Source organism: Gracilinanus agilis, chromosome 1 (genome assembly GCF_016433145.1).
Source record: "Gracilinanus agilis isolate LMUSP501 chromosome 1, AgileGrace, whole genome shotgun sequence".
NCBI lineage: Eukaryota > Metazoa > Chordata > Mammalia > Didelphimorphia > Didelphidae > Gracilinanus > Gracilinanus agilis.
The window spans coordinates 561,074,038-561,095,517 of NC_058130.1; the positions used below are offsets into that span (position 1 = coordinate 561,074,038).

At 36.0% G+C, this 21,480-nt stretch overlaps 2 protein-coding genes across 2 annotated transcripts in view; one reads left to right on the forward strand and one right to left on the reverse strand.

Annotated features, from left to right (window-relative positions):
• The window catches only part of RNMT (RNA guanine-7 methyltransferase), a 56,435-nt gene that overhangs the window by 32,197 nt on the left and 2,758 nt on the right, over positions 1–21,480 (forward strand). Inside the window, exons 4-10 of the mRNA XM_044667108.1 lie at positions 2,159–2,284; positions 4,027–4,142; positions 6,332–6,513; positions 7,469–7,633; positions 13,642–13,759; positions 19,903–20,004; positions 20,849–20,882. Of these exons, the coding sequence (XP_044523043.1) occupies positions 2,159–2,284; positions 4,027–4,142; positions 6,332–6,513; positions 7,469–7,633; positions 13,642–13,759; positions 19,903–20,004; positions 20,849–20,882 (843 nt within the window). The remainder of the gene's footprint in view (positions 1–2,158; positions 2,285–4,026; positions 4,143–6,331; positions 6,514–7,468; positions 7,634–13,641; positions 13,760–19,902; positions 20,005–20,848; positions 20,883–21,480) is intronic.
• LOC123232562 (decreased expression in renal and prostate cancer protein-like) lies at positions 16,798–19,308 on the reverse strand. Its single transcript, XM_044658989.1, is given in 6 exon segments — positions 16,798–16,992; positions 16,994–17,094; positions 18,646–18,864; positions 18,867–19,088; positions 19,129–19,238; positions 19,304–19,308. Coding segments are annotated over 6 exon segments (852 nt in total).

The window sequence follows — 21,480 nt, forward strand, 5'->3', positions numbered from 1 at the left end:
AAAACATCCACATTTAATAATGTGTTTTCCATTCTAGTAATTATCTCTTGTGGTAAATGGAAATATTAAATCTCATTGGGTCCCTTTAGCTTAAATGTACATTGTTGTTGATATATGTAAATTCTCTTTTCTTTTTGCTTATTTTTTTGTCCATTAATTTATGTAAATTTTTCCATGTTTCTTTGAATTTTTTGGGCTTTCTTGTTTGTTTTTTAATTTCACCTGTAATTTCATTAGTGTGGGGGGTCTTCCAGTGAGGAAATGCCTTCTACTAGTGTAAATTGGCACTTGCTCTGTATCTTATAGTTCAGAAGAGTTTTATGGAAGTACTGACAAGTTTAAGCAACTTCCCATGGTCACACAGTGTTTTGGAGCTAAGGCTTACCCGTGCCAGTTCTTCTTGACTCCATGGTTTTACTGATTCTCTATTATGCTACCCCACCTGTTCTTTATTCTTACTGAACAATTATATTTTAATTACATTTATGTACCATAGAATTTTCAGTAATTCCCTCTATCATTAGGTACCTACCTTGTGTCTACTTTTTTTTTAAACTACTTCAAACAGTGCTGCTATGAAAATGTTGCTATATTTTGAACTTCTCTTTCTGTCTTTAACTTTTTTAGGATATAAGCCCACTAGTAGGATTTCTGAGTCAAAGGTTATGGATAATATATTTGATTTTCTTTCATAATTCTAAATTTATAATACAGAACTGTTTGACCACTTCTGAGATTCACTAACAGAATAACAGTTCCCTTTATTCCTGTGGTTATTCTAACTGAAGAGTTCTTAACTGGGGGTCCATGAACTTTTGTTTGTTTATTTGGACACTATTTCAGCAGTTTCAACATAATTTTGTTTCCATTGTATATGTTTTTAAATGCATAAAATAAAACATGTACGAAGAAAACAAACCATGTTGAAACAGTTGAAATAGAACCCAAAGTCCCAAAGATAGGAAGCAGAATTATAATTTGAACTCAGTGCCTCCTGTTCCACATATTTTCCCATCTTTCTACTGTACCACTATGCCTAATTCATGCAACATAGCAACTCTGAGATCAGCAAATACAGATTTTACATATGACCATTGTGCCAGCCTGCTCTTAAAATTCTTGGTTTTCTTATGTGACTTTCCAAGAGTCACCAGTGAAAACGTTTATCAAATATTATTTTCTATTCCTAATTAATGCCCCACCCCAAAATAATAAATTTTCTAACTATCCCTTTTATGCTAATTCTAAGCTAACTAACTTATTCTAAGAGAGTTTTGGGAAACTAGCCCAGATTCTGACTTGCCCAGTGGCCCTGAGATAATAAGTTTTGACTGGGACTCAAGCTAACAACATAGTCTGCCTTCCAAATCTATACCATGATGCTTTTATGTTGTGCAAAGCAGAATGTTGTATACTGAAGGCGATGAGAAAGGAGAAATTAATTTAGATACAGTAATTTAAGTAGGATGCAATAGTACTGCACTTATTTAAGAATGTTTTAGGTGTTTAGCCAAAACATGATTATTTCTGTGAAATCTGCCTGTCATTTGACAGTGATGAGAGATTTTTATTCTTAATTTTGGGGTTTTTTCAACATCTCAATATAGAGTTAACAAGGCTGTATCACTTTTTGATTAATTGTAGTTCTCTTTAGATTTCTGTTCTTAAGAGACTTATACTTTAACCACACTGTTAGTACATGGAGGTATTATTGGAAAAATCTATTTCCTATAAAAACCAAGACTTACAAGTTCAAACTTACCAATGAATTCACAATTGTTTGATTTACAAAAGGCCAAATCCTTCAACTCATAAGTTGAAGTGTAGAAGTCCTTAGCTTTGAGAACCAAAGGCTTTCAATATAATTTATGAATTACTAGTTCTTCCCTTGCTTTGGGAAAAATAGATTTGAGATGTATCTAATTGAAAATAATTTTCAGATCATTTTTCAAAATGAATTCCTATAAGAATATGCTAACCACATAATTTTTAATGTCCCTGTTTAGAGACTCCCTTATTTTTGTAGTTATGAATTTATTTTTAGCTTGCAAATTAATTCATGTCTTGTGTGATGAAGATTATTATTAATGGCAACAATCAATGTTTTGGCAAAAAGTTGAGTGGAGTATTTGGTTTACTTTTTTTTTCTTTTTTTCAGGGGAATTTTTAGAAAAAGTGCGACAGAAAAAGAAACGTGACATCACTGTATTGGACCTGGGATGTGGGAAAGGTGGAGATTTACTCAAGTGGAAAAAGGGCAAAATTAGCAAACTAGTTTGTACTGGTAAGAGGAAATAAAAATGTTTTAGAAACAGCCATTTCTATTGAGTTAGAAAACAGGAAATGATGCGGAGACCTCATAATTAAAAGTATTATGGCATGAATCCCAGAGATCAAGTTACAGGAAGACTAATGTACTTTTAATTAACACACTAAGGCATTAGTGATGCTTTTAAAGTAAGATATTGGAAAAGTAATGTTTTTTTTTCCTCTTTGTGGCCAGTTATATTGTTGTGTGGTCTGGTACTGAATTCTTAGGCACAGTTAGATGTGTTGTAAACACATGTTGTTGGACATAAGGGAGGTGGTGTAAATAATGAAGAGATCAGAGATTAATTTAGGTTTAAGATTTTTATTTCATTAAATTTATTAACTATTTACTGTGTAATTCAAGGTACAATGATACAGTAACAAAAATGTTAGTCCCTGCCTACCCTTATGGAGCTAGCATTTCTAGTGGGAGAGGCCAATACCTACGCAATTAATGCAAACTCATTTGACAGATAGAACACTAACAACTTGGGAACAGGGATCAAGGGATATTTCAAGAAGACACCTAAGCTGAATCTTGAAGGGAAGATAAAGGTTCAGAGAGGTAGAGACAAGAAGTATTGCATTCTAAACATGAAGGACAGCAGATAAAGGCAAGAGATAGAATTTAGAGTTTCAGCAACACCTGTTAGTTTGGTTGGAATTTAGATTTTATAAAGAAGTGTTGAAAAGTAGTTTGGAACCACATTGTAGAAGATTAAAAATAACTAGACTTAGGGAGTTTGAATTTTTATGTTGAAAGAATTGGGGAACTGTTGAAAATTTTGACAAGTTAGACCTTTAATCTTATGTCTCAGGAAGATTGTTTTGGTAGTTCTCTAAAGAATGGTGATGGTTATGCAGAAATTAAAAGTGGATATCTCCAAGAATAAGGTTGAATAATGTGTAGAGAATGAATTCCCTGTTGGGATTTAGACCTTTTCTAATAGTTTTCTCAATAGAAATTTTCTATTTTCTATAACTTTGATTAGAATGGTGATGGCAAACCTATGATACGCGTGTCAGCATATTTTCCAATGACAACAGCTGCATACAGAGAAGTATGGGGCCGCATGCTGAGGTTGAAACATCCGAATTTTGGTGTAGACACTCTGTGCACTATAGATGACAATTCTACTTATATTAATTTATCTCTTTTGGTTTATTAAATATAGTTATATATTAAAATTATACATTTTTATTATTTAAACTATAAATATCGTGAAATTACGGTGTTTTTTCTCGAAGTGTTATGCTTGGTTTTTTGGCAAATTTTGACACACTAAGTTCAAAAGGTTGCCCATCGCTGGATTAGAACAGAGTCTTTGAAACTAAGATTCACCTTTTCTTTTTTGGTTCCTTTAAGTCTTTAAAGTAAGTTTTTCTCTAGTGCAGGAAGTAAGAAGGAGCAGGAACAGGGGAAAGAGATGCTGGAATTATAATGTAACCTACAACAAATTAATAAAAATTTGGGAATAAAAAAAGAGTAAGCATTGCCTCTTAAAAGTTTTTGTCCCATTTAAAAATTAAAAACAACTAATACTTTTGCATCAGAGTGAAGACTTTTTCCTCTTACTTATTTTGAAGACAATGGAATTGGTTTTGTACCTAAGCTATATTTCATGATTGAGATTTGTGGCATTACTTTGCCTTTATACCTTTCTATCACTCTGTTTTGGTCTGTAATAGCTTTTAACTGGAAGCTTTTCTGTTTAGATATTGCTGATGTTTCTATCCAGCAGTGTCAGCAGCGTTATACTGACATGAAGAATCACTGTCGTGATCATGAGTATATTTTCAATGCAGAATTTGTAACTGCTGATAGCTCAAAGGTACTGTTTTCTTGTTTTATGTGTTGTTCCATCTCTGGAATTGATTTTTGGTATTTAAAATAATTTTATCAGTTGTTTTAATTTCAAGTCATCTTTACCTTGGTTTCTTTTGTTCTTCAAACAGTTTTTTGCTTCAAGCATATTCATTTTTGTAATAATCCTAAGAGAGCAAATAGTGACATAATGACAGAATAATTACTGTTCAGTGGTCATTTTGTAAATTGCGGATATTTATCATTTTACATGGAACCTCCATCACTGCTTAGGTCTTTAGTTAGAGCAAGGTAATATAAGGATCTGTGGATAGGATTGCCTTTATAACATCCCAGGCTAAATGCTCATCCAGCTTATGCTTCAGGATTTCCAGTAAGGAAGGCAACTTATTCAAAATTTGATTCTGAATTTTTCTCATTAGTAGAAGTTTTAAAGTCTGCCCAAATGTACCTCTGCAAATTCTATCCGTTGGTCTTATTTCTGCCCCAGTCAGGGGTCAGCAGAATAAGTTCTAGTTCTTTTTTATTCCACATGATAAACCTACAGATATTTCAAAGATTGCTTTTATTGCCTACTCAAGTCTTCTCAGCCTGATCATCCCTAGTTCCTTTATCTGATCAAACTTAGCAAACATTGAGATGTCTATTTGCAAAGCACTGTGATTCCCTTCCACTGAGCATTTCCTAGCTTATTTAATATTCTTTCTACTTTGTGAATTGAACTACTCCAAATAATTGTCTAACTTGGGCAGAATATAGTGGAGTTATCATTTGCTTCATTGCAAACATTCTGCCTCTATTAATATAACCTAAGGTCATATATTAGCTTTTACTATTAGTTGGTTGACTCATTTTTAACTCGTAGGTCACTAAGACCATAGGTCCTTTTCTGATAAACAGACCTCTAAGCATACCACCTCTTAGTATATAGGGGCTGGCACATAGTAGGTACTATAGAAATGATAGCTATTATCATTGTCATCATTATCATCATCCATCACCACCACCACCACCACCACCACCATCATCATCATCATCATCATCATCATTGGAAAGTTGGCTGAGTGGAACACTGATCCTAGAGTCAGAAAAACCTGACTGACTTCAAGTTCAATTGCAGACACTTCCTAGATGTCTGATCCTGAGGCAAATTAATAAGTCTGCCTCGGTTTCCCCATCTGTAAAATGCATATAATAATAGCACCTACTTCCTGAGTTTGTTGTGAGAAGCAGATAAAATAATTGTAAAGCACTTAGCAGAGTTGTCTCGCACATAGTTGCTATATAAATATTAATTATTATTATTATTGTACTTGCAAGTTGATTGTTTTGAGCCAAAGGGATAGGTGTTATAGTTTTTCATGAACATTGGTAAAATGCCTTGAAATGAAAGGCATAATTTTTTAAAGGTTATTTTATTTTAATTTTATTAAGACATAAGTAAAATGTATAGGAATTCTTGTAGTTGTTAAAAGCTGTTTTATTGTGTAGGTTTTTTTAATGAATAACTTATTTGTATTATAAATACGTTTTGGAAAAGTCTTGATTTGACCTCTAGTTCTATGAACTGATACTGTCCAGTGAAGTTTTTTGCACAATTGAACCAGAACTTCATATTTTTATTTGTAGTTTAATAATTAGTAGGGACTGAATAGAGTTTGGGAAGAAATCATCCCCCTTATTTTGGGAAAATAAATTCAGTAACCACTTAATAGTTATATTTAGTTCAAAAGAGGAATGCATTTAGCTAATATTAAGATAAAGTTTAGTTTTCTTTTTAAAAAGCTGATTGATTTAGTTCAAAAGAGGAATGCATTTAGCTAATATTAAGATAAAGTTTAGTTTTCTTTTTAAAAAGCTAGATTTAAAAATCTAACGTTGAGTAATAACTTTGTATAACATGATTCTAAATATTTTTGCAAAACCATTCTAATAGTTCAGAATTTAGATGTTTTACTTAACCAAAAAAATAAAATAAAATCTGTCTGATAAACAGCATGTCTTAAATTTTTTTAGTTTTTCTAGTCTCTGCTCATATTCTTGCAGTGTTTTATTTAATTTGTATTAGTTGAAGTCTTTGGAAAGCTGCTGAAATTTTTTCCTTTTTCAAATTCTAGAATTCTATTCTTAACTAGGGGAGAGTTTTATATCTAGGCATTTGTAGTCTGAATCCTTAACTTACTGAATTTGTTTCAGGAACTCTTGACTGATAAATTTCGTGATCCAGAGATGTGCTTTGATATTTGCAGTTGTCAATTTGTATATCATTACTCATTTGAGACTTATGAACAGGCTGATATGATGCTCAGAAATGCTTGTGGGAAACTTAGTCCTGGAGGATATTTTATTGGTACTACACCAAATAGCTTTGAGCTCATGTAAGTATTTTTAAAAATTATAATGGTTTACAAAATGCCCAGAGTGTGTACTTTTAAAAAATGTTATAGGGAACTAGGGATACTTCCTGAGTAAAGACCAGGATGCAGACCAGGAGAGCAATGACCACCCCTTCCCCCAGATCATATCACCTAGGATACACTAACCCCCAGAACTAGCTCCGAAAACAGTGGCATGAAGAAACCTAAAGTTTGGCCAAGTGCTCTCAAATTTAATGGAAAATTTAAGTCAAGAAATAAGGTGATAAAGAACAAGATATGATCCAAGAAAAAAGGTTTAGGTGAAATCACCTTGAGTTCTGTTTCTTGACTGGGAATGCTAGGTTAGTCATTGAACTAGAATGTTACTTTTTTTTTTTTTTAATGTGGCTGTCATATTGACAAATTATTGGGGCTTAGAAGTTATCAACCTTTTCCTACAATGGGAATTTACCACACACACCCCACCTTCCCACCCCCCATCACTGATCACTTTGGGGGCAGATATTTTCCGGATGCCTCTTCAGAATTATGTTATAAAACGGTGGTTATGTATACTTCAAATGGTACTACACTTAAGGTATAATTATGGGTCTTACAGTTTTGTGACCTCAGTTTAGAACCCAGTTTATCTTTAATTTATAATATTGTTTCTTTGTCCCAAGTTTCAAATACTGAATCAAAAACAAACTTTGTGACATGTCTGTTTATATAGGTTGCTTGTATACTGAAGTGGAAGTTGTGATGGCATTCTGCTTATAGATTAAATATAGTAGAGATCGAAGCCATTTGGACTTGCAGTGTTATCTTATATTTTTAGTGGTAACAGTAGTTATTGTTGAAATGAGTATACACAAAGCTAATCAAATTTTTGGCTTTTTGTCAAATGTTGTATTTTCAAATGAAGAATCAGAAAAAATTTGTTGATCTAATTTTCATCTTTTTTGATAACTTATAGAAAACGCCTTGAGGCTTCAGAAACAGAATCATTTGGAAATGAAATCTATACTATACGATTTCAGAAGAAGGGAGAATATCCTTTATTTGGATGCAAATATGATTTTAACTTGGAAGGTGTTGTGGATGTTCCAGAATTTTTGGTTTATTTCCCTTTGCTGATTGAGTAAGAACTTCATAATTTATCCTTCTATATTCTCTTATTACCTTAGAATGATGAGGGAACATAGGGAACAATGCTATTTGTATTCACCTAGTGTTGGAAAAATGTGGGACTCCAGTGAGAAGCATAGCCTAACAAGTGGAAAAGTAACTATTTACACAGTATTGATACCAGCAGGCTCATGTTGTCTTCCTCTCTTTGGGAGGGGGCGGGGGTTGGGGAGGAGGGAGGTGAGCTTCCTAAAATTAATTCCACAGCCATTTTTTAGTTGTTTATAGTGTGACAAAATATTCTGCTAGATTTTGGGAGAAACACAAAATTTAAGGCATTGTCAGTGAGATTTACAGTTTAGCAAGGAGAGTATCATACAGGCAAATTATGCAATACTGCACACTACATATATAGGGACTGATTTAGCAGAGCCTATAATAAGGATAACAAGAGGTACAAAGTATGAGTTTGGAGGAAGAAAGGATGATTTTTTGACTTGGGAAATCAATGAAGGCTTTATGGACTAGATAACCTTTGAGATGGGCTTAAGGGATTTAAAGGGCAGATGGGGCAAGGGAGATGTTATTCCAGATGGAGGAAATGGTGTAAACAAAAGCATAAATAGTAGGTACATAGTGCTAGTTAGTGTACTAATATAATTTGGCAACTAACCTATATAACGAGGTTAGAGGAGTGGGGCTTGAATGTCAAAATAAAAAATTTAGATTTTTTGTAGTAGACCAAGAGAATTAGAGGATCAACATAATTTGTACCATGAGGAAGGGTAGTTTGGAAGTAGTTTGAAGGATGAATCTAGGTTGGGGAAACTATTTAAGAGTGTTTCAATAAAGTCAGTATTATCAGAAGGGGTCTACTAGCTTGATGATAGGGAAAGTAGATAGTGGCAGGTGGTGGCATAGTAGATAGAGCAACTGGGTCTGAAGTTGGGAAGATCTGATTTCAAATCCAGTCTCAGACATTTACTAACTATATTACCCTTGGGAAGTTATTTAACTACTGTCTGCCTCACTTTCTTTGTAAAATGGAAATGCTTACATCTCATGGTTGTGAGGATAAGATGAATTAAGTTTGTCAAGTACTTTGCAAACCTTAAAGCATTATCTATCTGTGTGTGTGTGTGTGTGTGTGTGTGTGTGTGTGTGTGTGTGTGTGTACACATTAGCTATTCTAGTTGGAAAAGTTGCTTTCGGTTTTGGGGAAAAGATAATTAAAAGTCTTCCTTGAAAGTAGGGGGATATCAAGAATATTGTCTTATTTCTAACCTCATAGGAAATATGCTAGTTTGAATTTGATTTGGTTTTACCTTGTATTATTTACTCTTATAAAATTTCTCATGAAGTTATGTTTAGATATTCTGATCTAAATATAGTAATGATCCTGAGATTTTATTTTTTGGCGAGAAAAGCAACATTTCGTCATGCACTTTTGCTAAAATCTTGATGTCAGGTTAAGCTACCAAAGTACTTTTACATATGCTATGTTTGTGCTAAATGCAAGGGATACAGAGAAAGGCAAAAACCAGCCTCTGTTCCCAAGGGTTGCTAGTTTAATGGGAGTGACAAAACAAAAGCAACAACTATGTACAAATGATATATGTATGTCTGTGTGTGAACATATGATTAACTGGCGATACAAAAGTAAGACACTAATAAAGGAGGACTGTAAAAGACACCAGGAACTTTAGCTCAGGCTTTATGGAGGCCTGGAACCTAGGAAACTGGAGATAAGGAGGTAAAGGATCCAAAGTATGATAGACAGTTGATAAAAATATCTTGAATCAGTAGATGCAGTGTGGTGTGTGAGGAACAGAAATGAAGCAGTATAACTAGATCACAGAGTATTTGGAGAAGTAGGAGAGGGTTAGGTTATGAAGAGCTTTAAAAGCCAAACAAAAAAATTTTTTTTTGATCCTAGAGGTAATAAGGAGCTGCTAGAGTTGATTAAATACAGGGAAAACATGGTCAGATGTGTGTTTTAGGAAGATCAACCTGACAGCTAAGCATAGGATGGTTTGAAATGGTTAAGGGCTTTTGAGGTAGGTGAAGGCTGGTGCAGTAGTTCAGGTATAAGGTGATAATTCCAGTACCAGTGTAATGACAGCATCGGAGGAGAGGAGGGGCATACATTTGATAAGGTAAAATCAATAGGATTTGGCAACCTATTGGATGAAGGAGAAAGGATGGAAGAAAGTGAGGAGTTAAGGATGATGCCTAGGGTGTTAGCCTCAGACACTGGGAGGATAGTGATGTTCTTGACAGTAGAAGAGAAGTTAGGCAGAAGGAGGATTGGGGGAAAATAAAATGGATTCTTTTTTGGAAATGCTGAATTTAAAATGTTTTCAGAGCATCTAGTTGAAGATTTCTAATAAACAGTTTTAAGTGTAAGATTGGAGGTCAGGAGACAGGTTAGGGTTGGACAAATAGACCTAATAATCATCTACATTGGGATGATATTTGAAACCTGGTGAATGGATGAGATCAACAAGCAGAATAGAATCGTAAGGAAAGGGAAAGGAAAGGGGAAAGGAAATGAAGCCCAGCACAGAGATCTGGGAAACACCCATAATGGTTGTGGAGGCAGAGAATACATGGTCAGATAGGTAGGAAAGCCAGCAGAGAGCATTGTCATGAAAACCTGCAGAGAAGTCCTAGATGTGCTGCAGAGGATGGGTTAGCATGAGATCACCTCTGCATATAGAACAAGCTCCTCTTCTTGTGAGATAAGGGTGAAAGAGAGTGTGGCCTATCTGGGAAGTATGAGCTGAGAGAGAATTCCTTGGTGAATGCCCTCTGTAAAGGCCAGCTCTACAAATAGCTCGTGGGTTGTCGAACTGGGATGAGAAAAATGATTCTGGGATTACAGGAGGGTCAAGCTGCCAGATTGACAGAACAGACACACAGACATCCTTCTTGCTGGGCAATGACAAAGTTTAATGATTTGGGGTATATACTTTATAGGGAAAATGACGTAGGTTAAGGGATTAGGTAAGCCTTTTGCAGGGACAGTGGTTAGTAATGATTTACAAGATGGAGACAATGGATTTAGATTACCTCAGTGGTTCTGAACTGAGTTTTCTATCGGTTAATAAATCACAGGGAACACTTCAATATGTCAACATATGACCCAGTTTTGTATAGGACACTGTATGTTCTCACAGAACTCCTGCATCAGTAATTTTCTTGGCAGGACATACAGTATTTGTGAAAGAGTTAGATTAATTTCTCATGCTGGGGTGGGGTGTGGGGAGCTACATGTCTGGCTCTAGCTAGCTGATGCCTCTGATTTTATTGGGGGCTGCAGACCTCATTATTGTTGTTGTTTTGTTATTGTTATTACTATTTTAGTAAAATGTGAAGCAAGGGGTTTTTTTAGGTGGGGTAGGGAAGCTGGGGAAGAGGGAGCTATGTCAGATTTTAAGAAGCATGAAAAGATTTTTGAAAAGGCTCAATGATGAGAGTCAGTTGATTAGGGAAGTCTAAAAGGATTCCCTTGCTTCATTGAGGACTTAGTTAGAATTATTATGTAACATAAATTTGTAGTGAACCCAGTCAAAATATTTTTTTTGATTTCTTTCCAGCTTTGTTCAGCAGAACATGAGTAAGAGCAAAGACAGAATTGATGGGATCATCCAAGGCTGAGATTGGTAGGGCAATATTAATGATAGGATAAGAGGTCAAGGAAATTGAGAGAAAACAGTGTTGAGTTAAACTGTTTTAAAAAGGGATTAAGATGGGGAAGGGAGTAAAGTTGTAACCAGTACAGGGAGGATGACTTGGGAAAGAAATGAACTTTGCAGAGATTGCAGGTTTTGGAGTTGCAAAGCAGAAAGAGAAGTAAAATGAGGACAGATTATGATCAGATAAAGGAATTTCAGACTTCATTGACATAGAAATAAATTTTTGTGAATGATGGCAACATCAAAAGTAGGACTTTCTCTGTAGCTGAGATGGGGTGGGTGAAGAGAGTAAATAGGTCACGGAAAATTAGTACTATAAGAAATTGGATGATTTGATGAAGTATCAACATATCTGTTAAAGCCCCTTGGCTGAAGGTGGGAGTTGGAGAGGAGACTCTGGACTTATTGAAAAAGGAAGGAATGACCTAGAGGGCAAAAGCCACCCAATCTTAACATGAATGAACTTCAAAGGATGACAGATTACTGACTAATAACAGTAGAGGGAGAGCCTGAAAGTGGCATATGGGGAAGTAAGGTATTACCTGTAAAGTGCTATAGAATAGGAGGAAGAGGGCATTTATGTGGGCTATCTTCCTCTCTCTGATGGAATTCAGGTAAACCATGGAGAGGGGTTGAATGGTGAAGGCAACTTGCTTGGATTGGAGGTATACCAGGTAAGTCTTAGATCTATCAATTGAGTCCAACCTAAGCATTGGGGACTAAAAATAAACTAGTACAAACCATCTGAATTTTACAAAGTTCAAATTTTATGGTGTAGTTATGTTTTACTACTTCCACTTAGAAGCGTTCTTTTAGTAACTACTTGTTGATTTTCTTACATGAAAAATAATTAGATTCCTTAATAGTTCTGTAAACTACTGAAAAAAAAAACCCTTACCTTCTGTCTTAGTATCAGTTTCAAGGCAAAAGAACAGTAAGAGGTAGGCAATAGGGATTAAGTGATTGCCTGAGGCCACATAGCTAGGAAGTGTATAAGGTCACATTTGAATCTAGGACTTTCTGTCTTCAAGCCTTGTTCTCCATTCACTGAGCAATTGAACTGCCCCCATAAACTACTGTTCATTTTTGTTTGCTGATTTTTAAAAATTTGTAACTTAATATAACAGTAAGTGGCTTATAAAATTATATTGTTCAGTAATTGTAAGTTTCACACTTAAGAATTTCTTTTTTTTTCTTTCTTTTTTTCTTTTCTTATTTTTTTGTGCCTGTGAAAACTAATTGAGTCTTTTTAGCTGGCAGCACAAGCATGTAGTCCCTGCTACCAAGGAGACTGGGGCTACCAGGTTCCTTGAGCATGGGACTTCTGAATTACAGTGGACCAAGCCAATTACTTGGGTGTCCACAATAAAACTGGCATCATATGGTTAGTTCTTGAGCAGAGAGCCACCATTTGACCTAAGGAGCGCTCACAAATTTGTCCATGTGAGAAACAGCCATGCCATCTAAATGTGGTAGGGGCCTGAATATAGCTGTTGCCATTTCCAACATGAGGGAGATAGGAAGACCCAACCTTAAAAAATGTTTAAAAAAATGTGAAACACAGGGTTTCAGTAAGACACTTTGCAAAAGTTAAATATCCCTTCATTTCTCATCTGATAATCCTTTGATTTGTGGAAATTAGTGGAAAGGATATCAAGTTTTCAATTAATACCTGATCTTTAGAATCACAATTTTCATTTCCATTTCCATTGTCTATTGACAAGACTGACTATGGTTGACATGATGGCACATAGTAGATTTTAGAATATTGATTAGCTAAATTTTTTTTAGAAAATATTCCTATTATCAACCTCTTGAAGTAATTATTGAATACCGTTTTACAACCTCTGAAAGTATAACTTTTATTTCTCTAAACTCTCTCACTCTTAACTTCAAGTGATATAATTTCATCATTTGTGAACCTAGCTATTCTCTTTAAAGCTGTCAAATTTCCTTTACAGTTTGAATGGTGCCCTTTATTAGTTCTCTTTCCCTTTCTGAACCCCAGTTATAAAACAAGGAGGCTCAACAAAATATTAAGAGAAGTGAAATTTCTAGCTTGAGTACCTTGTATACTTAAATTTATATATTCCAATATAAGTACAATGAGGATAGTTTTTCAGAGCTTCTAGTTGAGTGCTTTGCACATTATAGAACTTTGATAATAATTTGTGGAATGAATGAACATATTCTGTATCAATGTGCTATTATTTCCAGAGAAAGTAGTTATTTTAGTTGAAACCAGAAGATGTCAGTGTGACATAGTACAAGTTATTCATAATCTATATGTTTTTACTGCACTATCAGAATTTTTTTTTAACAGAATGGCAAAGAAGTATAACATGAAGTTGGTGTACAAAAAGACATTTTTGGAATTCTATGAAGAAAAGATTAAGAATATTGAAAATAAAATGCTTCTGAAACGCATGCAGGCTTTAGAGGTAAGTGTCTTGAAAAGAATTTTAAATTGCCATTTTTTTAGCAAGTTAAATCAACTAAATTTTTGTATATGAAATGTTTCCCAAACAGTTTATGCATTCATTCTTTACAATAATTTCTGGCTAATTGCAGTGAATACACTCTCCTATCTGTTCCCATTGTGATGGATCAATATTTTAAACCTGCAGTGTCCTCTTTTGTCATGTCTCTTGCCCCCTTATCCTATCACTTATGTTGCTCTGCTGAGACTTGGCCTTGGATTGCTCTCATTGTTGCTTGCTTTTGCTCTTGTTTGTGTTTAGCTGAACAAAGCTGGGGGTGGGGGAAATCACAAAACTATGCTAACTGGATCTACTACAAAGTTGTGTTATGTAATTTTAACTGGACCTTCATTATAACAAATCAATCCTTTTACACCTTTCCAATTAACACACTATCTCCTTCATCACAGCAGACTCTTAGATATTTCTGTCTTTATTAAACCTTCCATGGTTCCTCTCCTTCACCTTCTCACAAAAATCTGCATCATATTTTGCTGAAAAAATTTTGAGACCACTTAACTTTGTCCCTCAGATATACTTGTCTCACATGAAAAGGCCCTTCTCTCTGCCAAGGCCCTTTAGAAACCAGTTGATTTCATTCTATCATCCCACATCCATTTTCTCCATCAGATTGTTCCTCTATTATCAATACTCATACTTTCATTCTCTCCCTGTTTGTTGACTTGCTTACAAACACTCCATTCTCAAAAAGACATTACTTGATCCATCTGTCCCAGCTAATTATCATGTTTTTTTTTTTTTACTTTCCTTTTTGTGGGTAAACTCTTTAAGAAGACTCTATGATGGGTCCACTTTTTTCCTCTTTTAATTCTCTATAGCAGAGGTATGAAACATAGTTACCCACAATGATAAAACCAGATTAAAATGTAATTGGGAAATATTTAACAAAATAAATAAAAATGGAATAAAAACGTAGATAACATTAGATTTTAAAACTACATCAGAATGCAGCCAACAGAAAGCCTTATGTATGTATGGTTTCTATTTGAGTTTGAAAGAAAAAGATTGAGCAAAGTCTTACTTTATTTGGTGGCAAGACAAACAAGCTAGAGGTCTACAGATGCCCCCAGTAGACTCTGAAATTCTGAAACACTGACAGATTTTTAAAGGCAAAAAGATGAACTGAGTGGAGGGGGAGGTAAGACTTACAGGGGGTCATTATTTCTCTGTTTAAATAACAAGATCTTATAGGTCATGGATAGGTCAGGACACTTTGACCTGGGCTGCTTATGCTGGTCATTCTTGACAACCTAGTTCTGAAATCCCAACCCCCCTCAGGGTTTGCTGCCTTCCTACATGAATCAATTTGATAGAATAGCATAATGTAATATAATCACACACTTAATGATTAATATTGTAACATACTTATGGTGACACACTTAAAACTATTATTCAGGTGCTAGTCTGGATCTACATTCTTAGTCTGGTTACATGCATAGATTTTTGCTTCAGACTATATTCATACTACATATTACAGGGTTATAAGGTATCAAACTGAAGAGATTCTCAACTAATACAAATGAGAGACTGCTTAATTAAATTTCCTTCTTACAAGTTTGACACCTCTGCTCTACAGTCTGGCTTCCACTCTTAATATTCAAATGAAACTACTCTCCAAAGTTATTAACAATCTCTTAATTGCCAAGTCCTTTTCCTAATTCTCATCCTTCTTGACCTTTCTACAGCCTTTGATACTTGGTCACCTCCTTCTCCCTAGATTTTTGCAATACTACTCTTCCCTACCTATCCAACTTTTCCTCAGTCCCCTTTCTATAACTTCAACTAGGCTAGGCCTACTAACCCTGAGTATTTCCCAAGCTCTCTCTGGGATCACTTCTTTTCTCTCTCTTTACTATTTCACTTTATCAGCTCCTACAAATTCAATTATCATCTTTTTGTTGTCGATCTTAGATCTATTTATCTACCCTTACTTCTCTGCTGACTTCTAGGCTCACATCTTCACCAGTTGGACACATTAAACTAGATGTTCTGTAAACATATTGAACTTGGTGTGTCCAAAACAATTTGTTTTCTTCTCCCCAAAATTCTCTCTTAAATTCCCTCTAATTGTCCAGGGCACCCCCATCTTTTCAGTCACTTAGGCTTTTTGCGACTTAGGTGTCATCTTTGATTTCTCTTATCCCCCATATTCAATCAGTTGTCAAGACCTGTTGATTTTGCCTTCATGATATCTCTTTTTTTTTAACCTCCCATCCCATTTATTAAAGAAACAGTAAGAAATGATATATTGTAGAATGAAACACAGTGCCTTCATAGCAGGCTGAAAAGCAGTGATTATCCTCTCCCTCTCCCCTTTACCTCCCATCCACCCACCCCCAGATCCCAGAGCCAATATCAATTCAAATTCTTGAGGTTCTTTGATTGGGAGTAACCAGTAGCAAGAAGGGCAAGGGAGAGGCTGCTACACAGCTTTAGCTTCCCATGAATTCCAGAGGTTGGCCAATGTCCAGTTTGTGGCATAAAGAAATAAGCTTTACTTAGAACTGAAAAGGACTATTCAGTCAGAGCTGCTCTTTACAGAGTTACTGAGTAATGTTTGAAATTGGAACACAATTAACAAAAGCAGCTACCTGGGTTTCTCTGATAGGGAAAAGATGGTAGTATAGAATGAATTGAGACTGGCAGGCCTATGCATCCCTGAGGAAAAGTCCAGGAGAACAATCCAAGAAATGAGTAAAAAAGAGAGAACTTGGCACAAAGCAGCGAGAAAGCACCACAGGTTCCAGGACACTGGGAGTCTTCTCCTCATCCTTAGGCTTGGGCTTCCTTGCCTACCAGAGTCCTTGTCTCACAAGCAAAATGAAGATTCCATCTTCATTGGAGAAATGAGCCGCGGAAAGAAATGGCTGGCCATTAAGTCAAGCCACAGTCTGGCCTTCAGGTCACAGCTCTCTCCATCTTGCCCAGACCCATGGTACCTTATAGCCAAAGTAGCGTAGGCGGGAGGGTGGCAATCTCTAGGGTGGCAGCATTCCATTTGAGTACATTGTGGCCAGTGGGCCACCTGGTCTAGGAAAAGCTGTTGGGCTGGGGCCGAAAAGGCTTCCACTCCTAGGAAATGGTACCACAGTTTTTACTATGGGGCCATTGACCTTAGGAAAAGATGGGTTTATACCCAGGGGACCAGATGGCCTTGGAAAAGGAGCTGGGTTTTATGCCTGGGCCACTTGCTGGTGTTGGACCTAATGGGCCGGTGGATCTTGGGAAAGTAGCTGGACTTGGGCCTTGCAGTCCAACTGATCTTGGGAAGTTAGCTGAGAGAGTTCCGGTAAGATGGCGGCATAGACGGAGCGAATCTTAAAACCTCCACACCCTTATGCACCCAGATAGAAAACAATGTGCTTCGAGAAGAAAGAGGACCAAATCTAAGAACGGGACAGAGCAGGGGGAACCCTACTGCAGCACAACTAAAGAGGTACGCCAAGAAAAAGGCTTCAATACTTGAACTGTCAGGACTGAGGGCGTAGAAGGGGAAGCCCAGGATCCCAAGACACCTCCCCCAGTGCTGTGCCGAGTCTCCAGCTGCCCGGGAAATCTCAGGGCTGGTGGGTGCAACGGTCGGGAGAGAGGGCCTTGCTGGCATAGGACTCAGGGAGTCAAACACAGACACTGGAGAGGTGACTGGAGGAGAAAACCAGAGAAACACAGCAAAAACGCCCAGAAGATGGTGGCTTAGAGAGAGCCAAACCCCAGAGCGCAGACAGCTTGGCTTCCTCATACTGAGATAGAGAATGCAGGGTTTCAAGAGGAAAGAAAACCAGATCAAACACAGTGGATAGCTCAGGGGGACCCCACTGCTGGAGAGCTCAGTTCAGCAAATCCCCCCCCCCCCTTCTTATCACCCCACCTTTTTTGGTTTTTTTTTGTTTGTTTTTCCCTCCCCTCGAGGCTTTGAGGTTTTAGCCTCAGGGCAGACTAATCCAATCCATACAGATTTAATCCCAACAATTGGACAGACCAAAAGTCTTCCAAGGGCAGAGACAGTAATTTACCCCTGGGGGAAGATCTTTCATCAAAGATCATTAAATACATCTGCTCAAATTAGCAGAACTAGGAAGGGGGAAAAAACATGAGCAAGCAACAGAAAAAGAGAAAAGAAATGACAATTGACAGCTTCTTTCGAGGAAGTGAAAAGAGAGCAAATGAAACAGAAATAGAAGAGGAAGTAGTTCCAGTGAACTGGACACAGGCTTTGGAAGATCTCAAAATTCAATTAACTCAAGAATTTAAAACTCAATTAATTCAAGAACTTCAGGAACTCAAAAAACAATCAAGAGAGGCTGAAGACAATTTGAAAAAGGAAATACATGAGCAAAAACAAGAAAATAAAGTATTAAAAGCCAGAATTGGCCAGCTTGAAAATGAAGCAAAGAAGGCAAAAGATGATCTACAAAGAAAATTGGACCGGAAAGAGGATGACCAAAAAGCCAGTGATGAAATTCAGTCTTTAAAAAACAGAACTCAACAACTAAAAGAAAATGACTTCACAAGGCAGCAAGAGTATATTAAACAAAATAAAAAACATGAAAAATTTGAGGAGAATATGAAACACCTCATTGATTCAACCAAAGATCAGAGAACAGAGCTAGAAGAGATAACTTAAAAATTATTGGTTTACCAGAACATCATGATAAAAGAAAAAGTTTAGATAGCATTTTACAAGAAATTATCAGAGAAAATTGCACAGAAATTCTTGAAGAAGAAGGAAAAGTGGAAATTGACAGAATCCACAGATCACCTCCTACATTTAATCCACTCCTGACAACTTCCAGGAATATTATAGCCAAATTCAAAAACTACCAGACCAAGGAAGTTAGCTGAGTTTGGGTCCAAGGGGCCAGATGACCTTGGAAAAATTGCTGTACTGGTAGCCTGAAGACCAGTAGAATGTGGAAAGGTAGGTGGGTTTGAATTGAGTGAGCTGGTGGCCTGCGAAAATGTAGCTGGGTTCAAGCCTGCAGGATTTGTCTCCTTTGGAAAGGGAGCAGAGTTTACACCTAAGGGGCCAGTTGGCCTTGGAAAGGAGCTGAATTAGGACCTAAGGGACCAGTAGCCCTCGGCATAGGAGAGGAATTTGGACCCAGAAGGCCAACTATTCTAGAGCCAGGACCTGAGTTGGAGCCTATAGGACCTGTTGCTCTTGTCATGGAAGATGGATTTGGACCCATATTTCCAGATGATTGTGAGAAAGAGGCTGAATTTGCTCCAAGAAGGCCTGCTGCTCCTAAAATGGGAGCAAGATCCATACCTAGAGATCCAGATGTTCTCAAATCAAGCCCAGATTGTGCCCATGAAACCAGCAGCTCGCAAATTGGGACCAGCCCCTGATCCCAAGAGAGCACTTGCCCAGGGATCCAAATTGGGGCCCTGGCCTGTTCTTTTTGTATGTTCTTTTCCCCTATTAAATTATAAGATATTTGAGGGCAGGGAAAAGCTTTTTCTTATGTGTCCCTAGCATTTAACTTCATGCCTGGTACATTGTAGACACTTATAAATGTTTATTTATTTTGAACAGCTCTACTAACAGCAGAGGCAAGTTTCATTGTGTTGTCTCATAGCTCCTACAATAATGAGTATTCCTGTCTTTTTTCCTCCTCATTGGCTGGACAAGTGTGAGGTCATAGCTCTAGGTGTTTTAGCTTGCCTTTCTCGTGGTGATTTGGAAGTTTTTCATGTGGTTCTTTTAAAAATTGTTCACATCCTGTGGCCATTTATCTTTTGATACTGTTTTATACTTTCATAAATTACTTTGTAAGCAGTTATCTCAACTAGCCCTTTAAAGGTAGCAGATAGTAACAGTTCAAATCAATAGGTACTTGATATTTGATAGCATGACTTGAACTTAAGTTTTCTGAATCCAAGATTTTTCTTTACCATAGTTCTCTCTAAATTCTTCTTTTAGATATTTAAGTTATTATTTTACTCTTAAAAGTATGTATAGTGTATGTTAACTTAATAATAGATATCTTTTAGCAAAATATTTTAAGAACCGATTTTATTGAATTTTGAATTATAGTCTTACTGATATTAGGAAACTCAAGACTCTTAATTTAATTTTTTAGCCATATCCAGCAAATGAGAATTCCAAACTTGCCTCAGGAAATGTAGGTGATTATGAACATGCTGCAAAATATATGAAAAATAGTCAAGTTAGATTACCTTTGGTAAGTATTTCCTTAAAAAAATATTGATAGGCAATCAATAAAGCAAATACTGTATTGAAAAATAACAAATAATTCAGACCTGCCCAATGCATATGTCTGGCATCCTTTGTTTACTTTGTTTAGCTTTTTTTTTAAGCTATTCCTTGTGATATGCACTATATAAGCATTGCTTGTAGTTCTTCATCTAAATTTACTTCTTAGTATAGGAACAATAATTAATTTTCTCTTAAATCAACTACATAGATGCAGCAGCAGAGTTTGGAGTAAGATAAGTTTTAAGGGATTAGGGAGGAAATTGTGATGCTAATTACCAAAAGTGTAAAAGAGCACATAAACCTAGACTTTGTTATTCCTTTGCCTCACCCTTTCTCTCCTATTCTCTCTCAGAAAAAGAGAATGGTGTTTGATTAAGACTAAGTATTTGTTTTCATTGTTGGGTGTATGTGTATGTTAAAAAAATTATCTTTTAAAAATAGATCACTATCACTAATTATATTAATAAGTTTTATATATTGATTAAGATAAGATTTGATTAAAGTTGAAGTGTTACTCATGTTTTATATTAAGAGTATGTGCTACTAAAGTTTTAAACCGTTAAAGCTTAAAGCTGCTTAGACTTGGGACACTATACCTAGACAATATTTTTATAAATACTCTTTAAATTTTGTATCAATTTGCAGTGAAGATTAGAACTAGACCTACAGTTTTTCGTATTGTCATCTTAGGCTTTGTTTAATGCTTAAAATGTTTATGAGTTATAAACAATAACATTTTCTATAAAATTGTATATTGTTTTGTATTTGTAACTTTCCTTTTTTTTTTTTTTTTTTTAACTTAAATTTAGGGAACCTTAAGTAAATCTGAATGGGAAGCTACAAGTAAGTAGTCTCAGTGTGAGCACAAAGTCTTTTAGTGTTTGGATCAGGGGTCGGCAACATATGGCTCTTGAGCCATAAAGTCAATTTTTTTCAGGCGCTGTTACAGGAGCGCGCACTGTGAGCACTGTACGGCTGTCACAAAATTACATTTAAAGAATGTGGCGTTTATGGCTCTCATGGCCAAAAAGGTTGCGGACCCCTGGTTTAGATGTTTGAAAAGTGATCATTTAAATCTGATAACTTTAAGGAATTCAAATGCTGAAAAGAAATGGTAGAGATTCTTTTGTTCTCTTGTATATGTATTTGTTTTATTTTTACTTTCTTGAATGCCAGCCTCTATGCATATGAACTTCTTATTTACCCATTCTTGTTGTTCTTTCCTCTCCTCTTCCCCCCACCCCACACCCCCACTCCCAACATACAAACATCCTAAGTATAAATGGTTTGGAGATTGAGTTGTGCCTGTGATCAAATTACTTCTTTCTTCCACTAACATCAGTGAGAATTTTGTAATAATTTATACTCAGGGACCTTTATCCTAAAAGTATAAACTATTGTTTCTAAGCTTTATTTCATGCAATTTATTGTATTTTATGTA